A 15,496-nucleotide genomic window follows, 5' to 3' on the forward strand; every position below is an offset into this window, starting at 1 on the left:
TTTTTAATATTATTAAAAAAATAAAATTATCTAAATTTTAAATCTCAGAGATATGCTTACTTCACTAACTAAACAATAAAGAAAGTTAATGCAAAAATTCATAACTAAAAGTTTTAAGCTCTACCACATACATTTTAAATCTACTTGAAAATTATTTTTTTAATATTGATGGAAGAAATTTATAATTGTAGCTTGTTTCGTAGATTGCAAACTCTTAGCGGTGATATAACACTTGTTTTCCTTATTGAGAATTATTTAAAAATAAAAATAAAAGCCAGTGATATTTTTAGATTATAAATATGTATTCATATGTACTCCCTCTGGATCAAAAATAGTGTCCTCTTAGCCCTTTTTTTTCTTGGGTAAATCAAGAAATAATTAACTTTATTTTTTCAGATTTGCCCCTATTAAGTGTTATGTGATCAAATTTCAATAGTCATTTAATTAGGGGCAGTTTAGTCAAATTACCTATTTTTATCTAGGAGTTAGTATTTTCTCAAGGGATGTTCAAATAGCTAAGTGGATACTCTTTTGATCCAGAGGAAGTAATATTCTGTCATAAATATAGTATATTAAAGTATCAAATTAAATATTTTGGTTAAAATCTCTACACTTATTATTAATTAAATAAACTATTTTTGACAATTAATTAATTAATTAATTTATGATGCATGTCTTCACACACACTATCATTGCTAGATTATAGTGTAAAAAGTAAATTGGTAGGTACAGTCAAACCTCTCTATAACAATGTTGTTGGGTTCGAAATTTTTCGATTGTTATAGAGAATAGTTGTTATACACCTATAGCAGCATTTGACATTTAAATAATAGTTGGCTATTTTATGGGGGAAAAAAAAAGAATGCATGATTTTTTTTTTAAAAATATTATTAAGATAATAAAATTAGCTAAATTTTAAATCTCAAAGATATGCATACTTCACTAACTAAACAATAAAAAAAGTTAATGCAAAAATTCATAACTAAAAGTTTTAAGCTCTAAGGCGCACATTTTAAATATACTTGAAAATTAAATCCTTCAAGATCGATGGAAGAAATTCATAATTATAGCTTGTTTAGTATATTCCAATCTCTTGGCGGTGATATAACACTTGTTTTCCTTTTTTAGCATTATTTATAAATAAAAACCGAAGACAGTGATATTTTTAGATTACAAATATGTATTCGTATGTAATATTTTATCATAAATATAGTATATTAAAGTATCAAACTAAATATTAGGTTAAAATCTCTACACTTATTATTAGTAATCATATAATATTCTATTTTTTTTAAAGACCGTTAATTATTATATTAGCAAAAAAAGAAGATGGTTGTTATATGGAGGGCAATTTTGCAAATAGCATACTGTTATAAAGTTGGATGTCACTGTTATAAGTAAAATGTTGTTACAAAGAAGTAAACTATATAACATAAAATATCAGTTCTAAAGAAACTTAAATATTATAGAGAGCTATTGTTATATGCGGATATTGTTATAGTGATGTTTAACTGTACCATGTTTTAGTGTAAACGACAGGCGTGTGGTTAAATTTGTTGAAGAAATGACAAAAATGGTCCTTTATGTTTGAGGGTAGTTTATAGCCTTTTAAGTAGGCACTTAATAATTTTGGTCCTTTAAGTCGAGGCTAAAAGTTAACAGTATTAGTTTCTGTCAAATATTTAGCAATTTATTTTGTTAGGTTTGACGAAAATAATGAAAGAAAAAGATTTAACTATTAACATCATTAAAACCTAAAATATGCTATACAAAAAACTGAGGCAAACACAAAGAAGATATAAAAAATAGTACGCCTTCTGTTTTGTCTTAAAATAGTACGCCCTCTGTTTAAATCTGTTTTGTCTTACTTTCCTCATTTTCAATCTGTTTTGTCTTACTTTTCTTTTTAGTTCACTTAAAAATAAAATTTCTTTTCTTTTCTGATAATTCTTTAATTTCAACTTGTCACATGATACGTTTAAGACTATAATATTAAATGACATTCTACATATCTTTAATTTATGACCACAAGATTAATTTTTTTTTTTTCTTAAATTTCGTGCCAGGTTAAAACCAGATAAACAAATTAAAACGAAGGGAGTAGAAAGCGCAAAAAGTTGCACCATACGACAGAAATAAATCAATAATAAAAACTAAAAAAATTATACTTCTAAATATGAGTTCCCGCTAATTTTTATTTATTTATTGTTCCTGACTTCCCATCAAATCTAACAGACAGTTCGTTAAATATTTGATGGAGATTAAAAGTATAAATCTTTTACAAATTTAAAGAATCAAAACTGTAAATACATACTTAAAAGAATTATTTTTAAACGGGAAAAGGGTCAAATTTACCCTCCAAGTATAGTTTATAGTTTAAATTTGTCCTCCGTCAAAGTTTGGGATCAAATTTACCCTCTCCGTCAAAGTTTGGGATCAAATTTGCCCTCAAAGTATGGCTTATAGTTTAAATTTACCCTCCGTTAAAGTTTGAGATCAAATTTGCCCTCTTCGTCGAAGTTTGAGATCAAATTTGCCCTCCCCATTAGGATACTTGATAAATTTGCCCTTATATGGATGGAAGTCTGACTTGGACTCCATAACACAAAAAAAATTAGCGCGACGGATCCACATGGAGGCTCTGACGGACTCAAACCCAATTCTCTTTTTAACTCATTTCCCAATCCTAATTCTCTCTTAACCCGTCTAGACTATCACGACACTTAAGGCATATGTAGTAATGTGCTTGGGAGTTTTAATCGCATATCGCATCGAGGTACACACGTAATGCATAAAATAGGAGGCATGTAAGAAAAATTCTACAGCAGCAACAATAAATGTTTAATATGACCAAGGATTCGTTGTTCTCTCCAGAAACATAGAATTTATCTGACCAATAAAACTTTCTTCTATCTTAGGTAAACTTCGATGGAGCTAACTTAACTCATTGTTGTCGCCTCCCTGTCAGAAGCTCTCAAAAACTATTCAAGAGAACTGAAAATGGATTTTCATTGAAGAAAACTGAAAATGAATTTTCAAAGCTGAACTGCACAAATTTATTTTGTTGTCTTGTTATCAATTTTGCAGGATTATGACTTTTCTGATCTTACTTTCGGTATATGTTTAGGAATGTATTCTGAGAAAAAATATTTTCCTCTGTTCAGAAATCTTTCTTAAGAGTTCATGAAGAAACCTTCACCATGACAAAACAAATGTTGCAGGGGCACTTTTTTTTTTTTTTTTCCAAAAGAGAATTAGATTGGGAGACTACGTGGAGCCTATGTGGAGCCAACGTGCCTAATTTTTTGTGTTATGAAGTTCAAGTTAGGCTTCCATCCATATAAGGGCAAATTCATCAAGTATCCTGACAGAGAAGGCAAATTTGATCCTAAACTTTGACAGAGAGGGCAAATTTGATCCCAAACTTTGACGAAGGGCAAATTTAAAATATAAGCCATACTTGGAGGGTAAATTTGATCCCAATCTTTGATGGAGAGGGTAAATTTGATCCCAAACTTTAACGGAGGATAAATTTAAACTATAAATCATACTTGGAGGATAAATTTGACCCTTTTCCCATTTTTAAACTACCCATTTGGGACTATTTTCATCATTTTCTTTTAAATTTTAACCAAGAAAGAGTATACAAAAGAGGAAACAACTCACTGCAACTCCCGAAAACGCCAACAATGGCTCAGTCAGCAGTAATTCCTCGCATGTCTATCATCTTCCTCCACTCCAAATCCATGTCTTCCTTCTCTAAACCTCGCGCCATTATCTTCTTTCCCTCAAAGCTCAATTCCCTCTTACTCAAATCCCATTTTTTGTCTACAACTTCAACTCCATATCCACTTCAATACGAAATGATTATCTCCCGCCCTGCTAACCAACCTTCACCTATCCAACAACAACGCTTCCTTCCCAATTCTAAACCTACTGATTCCCAACCCGAACCCGAACCCCGTTCAGAACTCGGGTTCGACGATTGGGTCGAAAGAAAACTGAATTCTAAATCATCTTCTGAGGAAACCAATTCAGGTATTGTGAAAATGGATAAAGGGAAAAGGAAATATTATAATAAGAGAAGGAAAAGAATGTTTGGTGGGTCTGATTCTGATGATGAGGAGAATAACAGGGATAAGGATAATGAGTTTGTTGAGTTAAAGCAAGAAGTTGTGGAGCTACGTACATTGCACAAGAAGGAAGAAGAGTTGTACTTTTATGATAATTTTGCTTATCCTTGGGAGAAAGATAAGCATTATAAGATGGTTTATCAATTGGAAAAGAAGTATTTTCCTGATCAGTGTTTTGATAAGGCTTTTCTTGAACCGGGGGAGTCGAATGAGAATGTAAAGAAGAGTAAAAAGAAAGTGGGGAAAAGGGAAAGTATAATAGCAAGGGCTATTGATGATGGGGTTGATAAAAATTTGATCTTTTTTGAGGAAGAAGAAAAGGGTGTGAGTGAAACTAAGGAGGAAGTTAAAGTTGATGTATCGGAAAAGAAAGTGGAAGAGTTCTTTAAGTGTTTGAAGAAAGTTCCAAATAAGGAAAATGGTGTTGTTAGTGCTGAGCCGTTTTTAGCGACTAGGAGTACAGGGCTTCCTCCTAAATGGGATAGTCCGGGTGGGACTGTTGTATTAGTGAACAAACCGAAAGGTGAGATTGAGGTCCTGATTTTGTCACAACTCTTAAATTTATTCTTGTTAAGAATGTTCATTTTTCTTATTTAGAAATGTAAGTTCTGATGTGAAGTCAATGTTAGGTGTTTTGAGTTTCTAACAAGAAGCATTACAAGTTGGATTGACAGAGTAGAGATTCATTATGCAATGCTTAAGAAGTTCGAGTACGTTTTGTTTTTAAATTTTTGAAATGGGAGGTCTACTCAGGGAGTCTTAGAGTCAGAAATAAGTAAAACTTGTTTGGAAGTGTGATATGTGCATAATGGAAAGTGCTCAAGAAACTCATTTGTTGTAGTGTTGTGCATCACAAAGCTCACTAAAAGGAATTCTACATTCTCAGGCAAAATATATTCACACAAAAACAGAATTTAGTATTATATGCCATAGATATAATTTATGAATCATGTCTCTGCTGATCTAACATCGTAAAGCCAAACCAAGGTTTGGAGGCTCTTGCATGTTGGGAAATTTAGTTGTAAAAAGCTTGGTTTTCTTCTTTGTTTTGTAACTAGTAGTCTGAATCGCCTTACAGGTTGGACTTCTTTCACTGTTTGTGGAAAGTTGCGTCGGCTAACAAAAGTGAAAAAGGTACATCTCTCTTAACCAGAATCTAGAGGTTATTTGATATGGTCTCGGAGAAGTAGTATGCAAACTCGCTGTAAGAATATCTCAAGATAAATTTTTTTCTGGTAGTGTTTTCACTTTAAAAGCCTGAGTCTGTACTTTGGTTATATCCATGCTGGGTTTATAGAGCTCTTACATTTGAAAAAGGAGCTTGAACATAGTTATAATAGAACTTTTCCAACTGTTCATTTTAAATTGAAGACCTTAGAAAAAACTTCTGTTTCTACAAAAACTAGTCCCACTATATCAGGACAGGTCAGGTGTTCTTGTCTTATGTATTTATTTGAGGGTGTTTTATGCTTATATTCACGTGATTGGAAACATTTTTCACTTTCAAACTAAATTGAAGTGAGGTATTTCGTGCCATTTTATTACCACCTCCTCCTTCAAATTATTTTTTGCAGGTGGGCCATGCTGGAACACTTGATCCTATGGCAACTGGCTTATTGATTGTATGTGTTGGTAAAGCTACAAAGATTGTTGACAGGTAATAAAGTTTTAGTTGATTTAACTGAGGGTGATTTCAGGGTTCTTGAAATTTCATGAATGTTTCTCATTCCTGCTAATTTTCCCCTTTGTCTTAATAGAACTTATACATGTCTATGGACATTTTCTTTTAGTCTCTTACTTATCAAAAGAAAAGTTTCTTTTAGTCTCTGGATACAGTTATTTGGTAAATTTTCCTGAAGTTGAATTGTTCTTGGCAGCTATCAGGGTATGATGAAGGGCTACAGTGGAATCTTCCGTTTGGGGGAGGCCACCTCTACCTGGGATGCAGATTCCCCGGTATTTATTTGTTTTTGAATTTATAAATCTGGACCATGTGGCTATTTTCACCTCAAAGGAAGTTTCATCTAATCATCAGTGACACAAATTAAGATGGCAACAACAAGAAGATACCTAGTGTAATCCCACAAGTTGGGTCTGGGGAGGGTAAAGTGTATGCAGACCTTACCCCTACCGTGGGAGCTAGGGAGGCTATTTTTGAAAGACCCTCGTCTCAAGAGAAAGCTTGACAAAAAGGGGTCAGATAAGAAATGCCGAAAGAAAAGAAGCAATGACAAAATACTATAGCTAAGCATTATGAATAAAGTAACAATAACTGCAAACTAATACAATAAACAAACTACAAGAGACAACAGATAGTCGAAATACTAGAATACTACTACGATACTAGTATGAAAGGGTAAGTAGGACAACACTCAACTACATACTAACCATCTACCCTAATTCTGTCCTCCATAACTGCCTATCTAAGGTCATGCTCTCGGTAAGCTGCACCTGCGCCATATCCCGTCTAATCACCTCCCCCCAATACTTCTTTGGCCTACCTCTACCTCTCCTGAAACCGTCCATAGCCAATCTCTCACACCTCCGCACTGGGGCATTAGTGCATCTCCTCTGTACATGTCCGAACCATCTCAACCTCGCCTCCCGCATCTTATCCTCCACCGAGGCCACTCCCACCTTGTCCCGGATATCATCATTCCTAATCCTATCTCTCCTGGTATGCCCACACATCCATCGCAGCACAAATTAAGATGGCAAGATGAGAAATTTCGTGATAAAGTTTACTTGAATAAAGTTTACACGCTCTCACTAGTCGATGTTACACAAACATGATGTAGTTATTTGCTTGCCCCAGGTTTCATCTTACTTATGAAGTTTGGATTTTGTAATATTCAGGTTATTCAACGAGAGCCATGGGAGCATATCAAGGACGAGGACATAAAGAAAACAGCAGCATCCTTTTTTGGAGAGATATGGCAAGTCCCTCCGATGTTCTCAGCAATCAAAGTATGCTAATTTTTGTTGCAGCACTTCCGCTCCTCCAATTTTTTATTATGCCGAATATAAATTGTTCCTCTGCATATTTTGATTATGTAGCATTATTACAACACTTTCTTACCCGGAGGCATGAAACTATTGATACCAAATAAAACACTTCCTCAAACAAGGATTTTCATATGCTTAATTTTGTTCAAGTCATGATATTTAGCAATCACGTGAAAAGAAAGTGTGTTGAATCAACTCCAGCTATATCTTCAGTCCATGTAATGCAGAGATTGAGTGTTATATTATCTTTTCTTTAATAGGTTCTTAAGCTCTTCCCTAGCTTCATCAGAATTTCTCTTGGGTGACCAACGCATGAATGGGGTTTAGTATAGTGTTGCTACTTATTAGACTCCGTATACTTATGATAGGTTGGTGGTGAAAAGATGTATGACAAAGCAAGAAGAGGAGAAAGCATCGAACTTTCACCGAGGAGGATTTCAATTTTCGAATTTGACGTGAAGCGGAGTTTAGATGACAGGTTATTTTGTTGAACTCTTCTAGTATTTCTTGAAGTACATGAACGTCTATATGTCAGACATTCTTTCATGTGAAGCAACATAAGATATATTTGGGACAGAAATGCTTGTAGTTTACATGTGTTGACGTGAGCAAGCATTTTCACAAAGGTCGTCACTCCACGAAAGTTGGCTTTTCACTTTGCAAAATCACACTGAAGATACTTCTCTTTTTTCTTCTTGTTTTTTCCTTTTTTAAATTGCCAGACAGAATGTGATTTTCCGAGTAAGATGCTCAAAAGGTACCTATGTCCGATCACTTTGTGCAGACTTCGGGAAAGCTCTTGGCAGGTACCATATAAAGATAATAATTGTTTTAATTCTGTGATACATGATGAGAAATGACAAATATTTGAGTGATGCATAATTTCTTTTCGATTCTTATTGTTTTTCTAAGTGGATTCAAACCCAAGCTGAATTTCTTACTTACAGTTGCGCTCACTTGACAGCTTTACGACGAGATTCAATAGGTAAGACACTGTTATTTTAAATTCAGTTCTTTAGAGAAAGTTGTTGAAAGTCTTTGGTTGTCTCGTTTTACATCTCAAAATAGTTGCGGAATAGGGTTCCCTTTATCTAGAACATCAAGAGATAAGAGAGGCTTCGTATATAACAATGATATTGTAGATTTGTAGTATTACAGCCTGAATCTTGCACCTACTAACACGGCAGACCTTTTATCTGAATCTAGGTCTTGAATTCCACAAGCCGAACCCAATCTTGATACCTACAAGTACTTGTTCAGTACTTTAGCTAATTGTGCTCTCTTTACCTTACAGGAGAGTATACAGCGGACGATGCTTGGGAATTTCAAGAATTGGAAGAGTCCATCACTAAAGGATACTTGTAAGATGTTTTGAGATTCCATGGGACAGAGTTATCCAGTACATGTGCTGGTGGAAGGCTGAGGTATCAGCGGGATAGTCGAGGTGCCCGCAAGCGGCATGGGCACCACCATTTTAGAAGAAAAAGATTCTTGGAAATTCCACATTTTTGGTGGTAATTGGAGATCTATACATATTTATCTTCTGACTAACTACCTTAACCTCAACAAAGGGATAATGGTGTTTTCACTTTCTCCACCACATTACCTCTTTCCTTGTTCTTTCCCTATTTTGCTTCGTTTCTGTGCGAAAGTGTTATGTTATAACCTTTGTAAGATGAAGATAATGATGAATTGTAATACGTCTTGGTATTTCAACCGTAGCTGGTATCAATTAGACTTACTTTTAGTGTTACAATCTTTATATGGCAGCTTTCAAAGTGTTAATTGCCTCAAAAATCTCATTTGTTATCAGATCACTTCTGAAACGGGATCAATCCTTTATGGCATTTCAAATGGAATAGACATTCAGACAATATCTAGTTGGAGTTGAAAAAGAGAGTATTGATTTTTAGTTTTCAGAAAAGGCGTCTGAGCTACTCGGTTGAAGAAAAGGTTTAAAACTATTAACTGATTATTAATTGAAGATAAAAAAAGTTTGACGAAGTTGTGTTTGGACATCACTTGAAAAAGAAAGGTCAATTTTTGTTATTTTGCTTGAAATACTCATACAAGTTTTTCATATATTACTAGTATTTCATATGTTAAAGTTCAACACTCTCAAGTATTGATGGCCAAATTTCAGCTTGTAAATAATGACTTTAGCATGAGCAAACACTGGTATCTTTGAACTCAAGCAAGCATAAAACACAAGTTAGGCTGACACACAAAAAAATGAATTATATTAATACAAAAGCAAGGAGAGTACATATATTTCTATCTAACCACACTTGGAATTCTAAACCAGTAGTATTAGATATTTGCACACAAAAAGCAGTCTGAAATTCTACAAGCATTCTAATCTAGTTAGTGTCCACCTAATTAGTTGTGGAATTAGGGGGATCCATTCCCATTGCCATGTAATAGGCCATCTCTGCAGTAGCCATCCGATCCTGAAACATAGTCCATTCTCTTCGACACCTTTCTCTTACCTGAGACAAAATTAAATGCTGGACTTAGACATATAATCAGATGATCATCAGCATAATCCTTTCTAACAAGAGTACACAAACACCTACAGAATCATGCATCATTAGGATTTAAGAAGGGTTTGAGTTACATACATTAACGAGATTTTATGTGATATAATGAAAAAGAACAAGCATCTTAACTTTCCTTTACGAACACAAAATTTTGAACGTGGTTTTGACATATTCATGGTCAAATTTCAGTATACAGGAAAATGAAATATATTAGCTAACATACCCCTTCCCATGGTGCCTTGCCATTCTCCGCTTTACCCTGTTGAAATAAGAAAAGAAGACAAGTTATAGCCAACTTTCAAGATAGTCTGATACACTCCAACTACGGCTGGAAGTTGGATATACCTGGCTCCCAAGAGATGGAACAGTTTGATGTACAATCCACTGAGCATCTACAACTCCTATCTTTTCATGTGCGGGCTGCTCATCCAAAAACACTATTAGGAAAAAGGCCATTTCAAACGGAACATATGGGAATTTGTCCCCAAAGCATAAAGTTTACTACTAACCTCCACACATCTCCTAAGAGCAAAATCAAGACCCCATCCATGGACCAAGTCATTCTGCAATAAAGTATCAACAATTCAGATGTGCAGTAACCAAATGGGTAGCAACGAATGAAAAAGCATGAAAGATATTTAATAATTGATACCTGGATCATATGCCAAACACATCGCCACGCCTCTCGAGAGAAAACAGGTGCCATGATCTCAACAAATCTGATTGAGACAAAAAAAAAAAAAAAAAAAAAAAAAACCAGTTAATATCAACACCAACCCTCCTTTTTCATTTTTTGATACATAATATTGAGACCAAACATCAAGTGACAAGGATAGTTAGTGGTAAATATAATGCATTACATACGCTGCACAAGGTGGCAAATGTGGATCAGCGCAATAGCCTGGTTTTTCCTCTGTTACCCTGTAAGCAGAATCAATAAACTGTATATGAGATCAAGCTTAGTGTGCACGATATGCTATAATCAAAGCAGTTGTAGGTATAATGAAAGTACTCTTTCCCTACTTGTGAACTTCAGTGTCATTTCTCCCTTTTGTCATCTGCCATGTCAACCCACTGTTTGGTGCTAAACCAGGCTGGGAAATATCCAAACCATGTTTCTTCACCAACTTTATATATCTACAGTTGCATTAAAGCCTTAAGAGTTCACACAATTCAACATATTTGGATTCAAATGGCTCTAATAATAATCACTTACTCGTCCGCGTTAAAATTTTCGAGCCCCAAGTCTTCATCCCAGATGAATATATAGTCATACGGTGCTACAATGTCAGGGTGCAGAAAACGTTTTGCATACCACCTTTCAACAGAATGAATAAAATTTGCACTTAAAAATCCATCAAAATATGTTGAAGAATGGAGTATAGAAAGAATTCACGAGAAGGTACCATTTAGTTTGTTTCGGTATACTGACATGGATAGCCCGCTTTGACCACTCGAGGTCATCCCATTCACTTGTTCGACCATCATAGTGAAACAGCATAATGGTGAAGTTCTCTGAAAACTGTTTACAATACAAGAATAAGAATGCAGAGATACAAAAGTAAAATTTTGGACTTGAATCTTCCTAAGCTGGAAGCATACCAACCCTTTTGTTAACCTACATTTTCTTTCAATCTGTTCCATTTTGAAATGTAAGTCCTGAGTAACCCTACTACTGCTATGAGATTGAAAGTGGGATTGGCGATAAGATTGATTCTATTGATTTGCAGAGGCTGACCAATAAATTTACATACGTCCAACACGGCGAAGGATAACATTATAGATAAGAACAACCAAGGTATTGCATATAAAATAAGGCAAGATTTATGCTGAAAAGAAAACACATCAGAAAAAAGTCCCAAAAATATTGTCAAATAAAGCAAAAGGAAAAAATTATCTTTTTTGAGATTGGAGGTGGGGCTAGAGGGATAAGCAAAGAAAGGCAAAATTTCCCTTATTAGGAGTCCAATCCCAGACCCGCCAAGGACTGAATTTCATGGAGCAAAATTTACAAGCAAACATCAGTTACGCTTCTAGTCCCTTATCCGTGAACAGAATAACCCCCCAAAAGGACACTCAAAAGAGTGAGTACAAGGAAAAGGAGCTAGATAGACTTGGGCACAACCATTTTCACTGCTGCATCAATGTTTTTCTTCTGCTTGAGGCCGACTGTGAAGGTCACAAGGTACCTTGGTTTGATGATCAAGTCCTGCATATCAATTAATGGAGCTCATTATGATAGAGGGACATAACACACAATCATTATGTTTTCTCATCCCAAAAATAAAGGGACGGAAACGAGAGAGAGACATAGACATCTTTAAGTTTTAACATACAATGGCATCTAAAATCATATTTTATCTGCCCTTGAACTAGTTCTCATCAATCATTATAGCAAAACGTTTGTTTGAGCCCATTTCAGCAGTTCCCTCAATATATTATATTCAGATACTCTTGCCCCATCCATCTAACTTCTGAAGCAAACATACTTCTGTTTCTGGTAAAATGTGTCCGATTATAAGATTATAAACCAGGGCCAATAAGGTAAAAAGGCATACTAGCAACCATTCCTTTAACATATGTCTGATATGTACACCCTCCTTCCAATTTGACTTAGCAACTGTTGGAGAATCAACTAATATCCAGAAATAAACTTCAAGAAAAGGTAACTCCGCGAGTGGGATCATGGAACAAAGATAGTATCAGCAATGCGTTAACACATAGATTAATTTCTTTGCGTTTTAAGCCATAAATCATGCCAGCAATGCGCATAACGTGAACTTGTAGCTGTTGACACATAATAAGAAGAATCAATAGAGTACTTCAAACAGGCATCATGCAGAATTGACAGACCTCACTGGGCAGGCCCCACAGCCTTCTAGTATAAAGATCAGACTCAGATTCTACGATGCCCGGGGGTAGCATCTCGGCACCTCTGGGATTTGATGGAACCCAAATCTGCAAGATTGCCACAAATAGCATAATTATTGAATATAATCTTCCAAAATATGGAAGTCAATCTTATAGGAATATCTGTTATACTCCCTCCGTTTCAACTTGTTTGTCTTACTTTCCTTTTATGTCTGTTTCAAAAAGAATGTCTTTCCTAATTTGAAAACTCTTTAATTCCAACATCCCACATGACATGTTTAAGACCACAAGATTAAAAGGCATTTTGGTACATTATACATATATTTAGTTTAAGACAACAAGATTCAAAAGTTTTCTTTACTTTCTTAATCTCCGTCCCCAGTCAAACTAAGACACACAAATTGAAACGGAGGGAGTAACATACAGTGCAAGTGTAGAACGGGATAAGACACTTTTGTTGCATCAAAATGTCAAGAGAAGTTGATGGATCCTATGTGAGTAACAAGTAAAATACCTTTGGGCCATCATTCTTGTGTGAATTGCCAATGCGGCCCTTCAAGGAATTCAAGACATTTAATAGAGCTTGTGTCGAGAGGCCCGAGGACTTCTCGTCCATGTCAGGTAGATCAAATGATGGGAAAAGATTAGTAGGTAAAGGCAGCTGCAAAATTGAAATCCACAAGGACAGCTCTTATTCAACTGAGACTTCAAAAGAAAATGGATCATTAATTATTTGTTTGTATAATAAGATAAAAAATCAGAAGTAGATCCCCTTGCCTTGGTCAATGAAATTGTAGGAAAGGTTACACCTAGGAAAAACCCAAATACAACTCCAATAAAAGTAGTCACAAAAAGCCTCATCGTGCCATTCCGTCTTCTCGAGTTTGAGCTGTAGCAATTCAGCAGTAAGCTAAGCTCAATACCACTTTTAACATTAAATGGAGAAAAATAAATAAATCAATCACGCCTCAATCCCAAACTAGTTGGGATGCTTATATGAATACTTTGTTTAAATTTAAAATTTTTAAAACCTGTGTTTCATAGGCGTCCCCATCTTAGTCACGAGCTCAACAATCCGTTTCAGATTCAGTTGAATGACATCTGCTTACCCCAAATATGAGTTAAGAGATTCCAGTGAGAAATTACCCTAAAAGAAGAAGGTGAAAAAGATCAGTACTTTGCCATTACTAACACTTTTGAGTAAAGTTCCCATTTTTTTTAATTACTTAACTTGGTCTATACTAGTCAGTTCAAATTTGCAATAGTTCCTAAAAGACAAATAATTTGAAAAAATTGCTATCTCGGACAAAACAATGTTCAACTATTAGCCTAAAAAGGAATCAGAATTTACTTAAAATGCTCTAAAACCAGAAAACAAAAGACATCAGTACTTTGCAGCTACTAACACTTAAGTGAGGAAAGATCCCATTTTTCCATTCATTCTATCTACCCCAAATGTTATCAAAGATCTATTAATTACTTGACTTGGTCTATACTCTATACTAGTCAGTTCAAATATTCCAGTGAGAAATTCCACTAAAACAAGAAAGTAAGAAAGATCAGTATTTTGCAATTACTAACACTTAATTGAGTAAAGTTCTCATTTTTCTATTCATTCTATCTACCCCATAAGGTTAACAAAGACTTATTAGTTACTTAACTTGGTCTATACTAGTTAGTTCAAATATTCCATAGTTCCTCAAAAACAAATAATTTGAAAAAATTGCTATCTCGGACAAAACAATGTTCAAATATTAGCCTAAAAAGGAACCAGAATTTACTTCAAATATTAGCCTAAAAAGGAACCAGAATTTACTTCAAATATTAGCCTAAAAAGGAACCAGAATTTACTTAAAATGCTCTAAAACCAGAAAACTTCAGTACTTTGCAACTACTAACACTTAATTGAGTAAGGTTCCCATCTTTTCCATTCATTCTAGCTTACACCAAAATGTTAACAAAGAATTATTAATTACTTCACTTGGTCTATACTAATCAGTTCAAATATTCCATAGTTCCTAAAAGACAAATAATTCGAAAATTTGCAGTCTCAGACAAAACAGTACTCAAATATTAGCCTAAAAAGGAACCAGAATTTACATAAAATGCTCTGAGAACCAGAAACAAAAAAGATCAGTACTTTGCACTTACTAACACTTAATAGAGTAAAGTTCTCATTTTTCCATTCATTCTATCTACCCCATAAGGTTAGCAAAGATTTACTATTAGTTACTTAACTTGGTCTATACTAGTTAGTTCAAATATTCCATAGTTCCTAAAAGACAAATAATTTGAAAATTTGCTATCTCGGACAAAACAATATCAAATATTAGCCTAAAAAGAAGTATAAACTTTACTTAAACTGCTCTAAAAACATATCTGAAGAGAGAAAAGTTCAAATCTTGAATCGAACCTGAAATTGCTGATCTGTGAGTTACCAAATGAAAAGAATTTCAAGATTTGCAATTCCCAACTTGGAATGTTTTAAGTTAAATGTTTCTTTGGACAATCCTTAATATAGGAAAATATGCAACCTTGGAATTATCAAAGAGAGCACAAATATGCTTTTTGTCGAGATGTTTTTGCAACAAGTAAACTCAAAATCAAAAGAGAAGACTGGTCCTCTTTCCTTTCCAGTATTTTTTAGTTTATTATGCATTTAATGAGTAAAGTAATGTTAAATAGTAACTACTCCTATTTGATTTTGAAATAAAAGGTCCATACTGGATAATAAAGTGGATATTTAATTTAAATAAAGAGAACCAACAGATGGAAATTTCCTACATATGCTCCGTGGTCAATAGATCAATGATATGAACATAAATCTTGGATATCAAGATTCAATAGTATTGGTTATTTCTTCTTATTAGTTTAATCCTTAATTTACCGATGCTAGTAGAAAGTAACAGGTGTGAAGTAATTACGATTTACACAACTTGGCTGGCG

The 15,496-nt window shown here is 34.4% G+C and overlaps 2 protein-coding genes across 2 annotated transcripts; one reads left to right on the top strand and one right to left on the bottom strand.

The window, feature by feature from the left end:
• The first annotated feature begins 3,641 nt into the window (after positions 1 to 3,641).
• On the top strand, positions 3,642 to 8,857 carry LOC132047255 (uncharacterized). The gene is made up of 9 exons (XM_059438248.1): positions 3,642 to 4,656; positions 5,212 to 5,267; positions 5,708 to 5,790; positions 6,011 to 6,089; positions 6,990 to 7,100; positions 7,508 to 7,617; positions 7,862 to 7,945; positions 8,087 to 8,124; positions 8,434 to 8,857. The coding sequence occupies exons 1-9, from the start codon at positions 3,690 to 3,692 to the stop codon at positions 8,502 to 8,504; spliced, it is 1,599 nt and encodes a 532-aa protein (XP_059294231.1). The 5' UTR covers positions 3,642 to 3,689; the 3' UTR covers positions 8,505 to 8,857.
• Positions 8,858 to 9,357: 500 nt separating this feature from the next.
• Positions 9,358 to 15,204, bottom strand: LOC132047257 (uncharacterized). The gene is made up of 15 exons (XM_059438249.1): positions 14,964 to 15,204; positions 13,582 to 13,697; positions 13,328 to 13,439; positions 13,065 to 13,211; positions 12,533 to 12,637; positions 11,805 to 11,888; positions 11,086 to 11,201; positions 10,896 to 10,997; positions 10,703 to 10,816; positions 10,544 to 10,600; positions 10,332 to 10,398; positions 10,189 to 10,242; positions 10,025 to 10,099; positions 9,903 to 9,938; positions 9,358 to 9,628 (listed from the first exon to the last, which is right to left on the bottom strand). The coding sequence occupies exons 2-15, from the start codon at positions 13,602 to 13,604 to the stop codon at positions 9,515 to 9,517; spliced, it is 1,206 nt and encodes a 401-aa protein (XP_059294232.1). The 5' UTR covers positions 13,605 to 13,697; positions 14,964 to 15,204; the 3' UTR covers positions 9,358 to 9,514.
• Between the last annotated feature and the right edge of the window lie 292 nt (positions 15,205 to 15,496).

Source organism: Lycium ferocissimum, chromosome 2 (assembly GCF_029784015.1).
Source record: "Lycium ferocissimum isolate CSIRO_LF1 chromosome 2, AGI_CSIRO_Lferr_CH_V1, whole genome shotgun sequence".
Lineage (NCBI taxonomy): Eukaryota > Viridiplantae > Streptophyta > Magnoliopsida > Solanales > Solanaceae > Lycium > Lycium ferocissimum.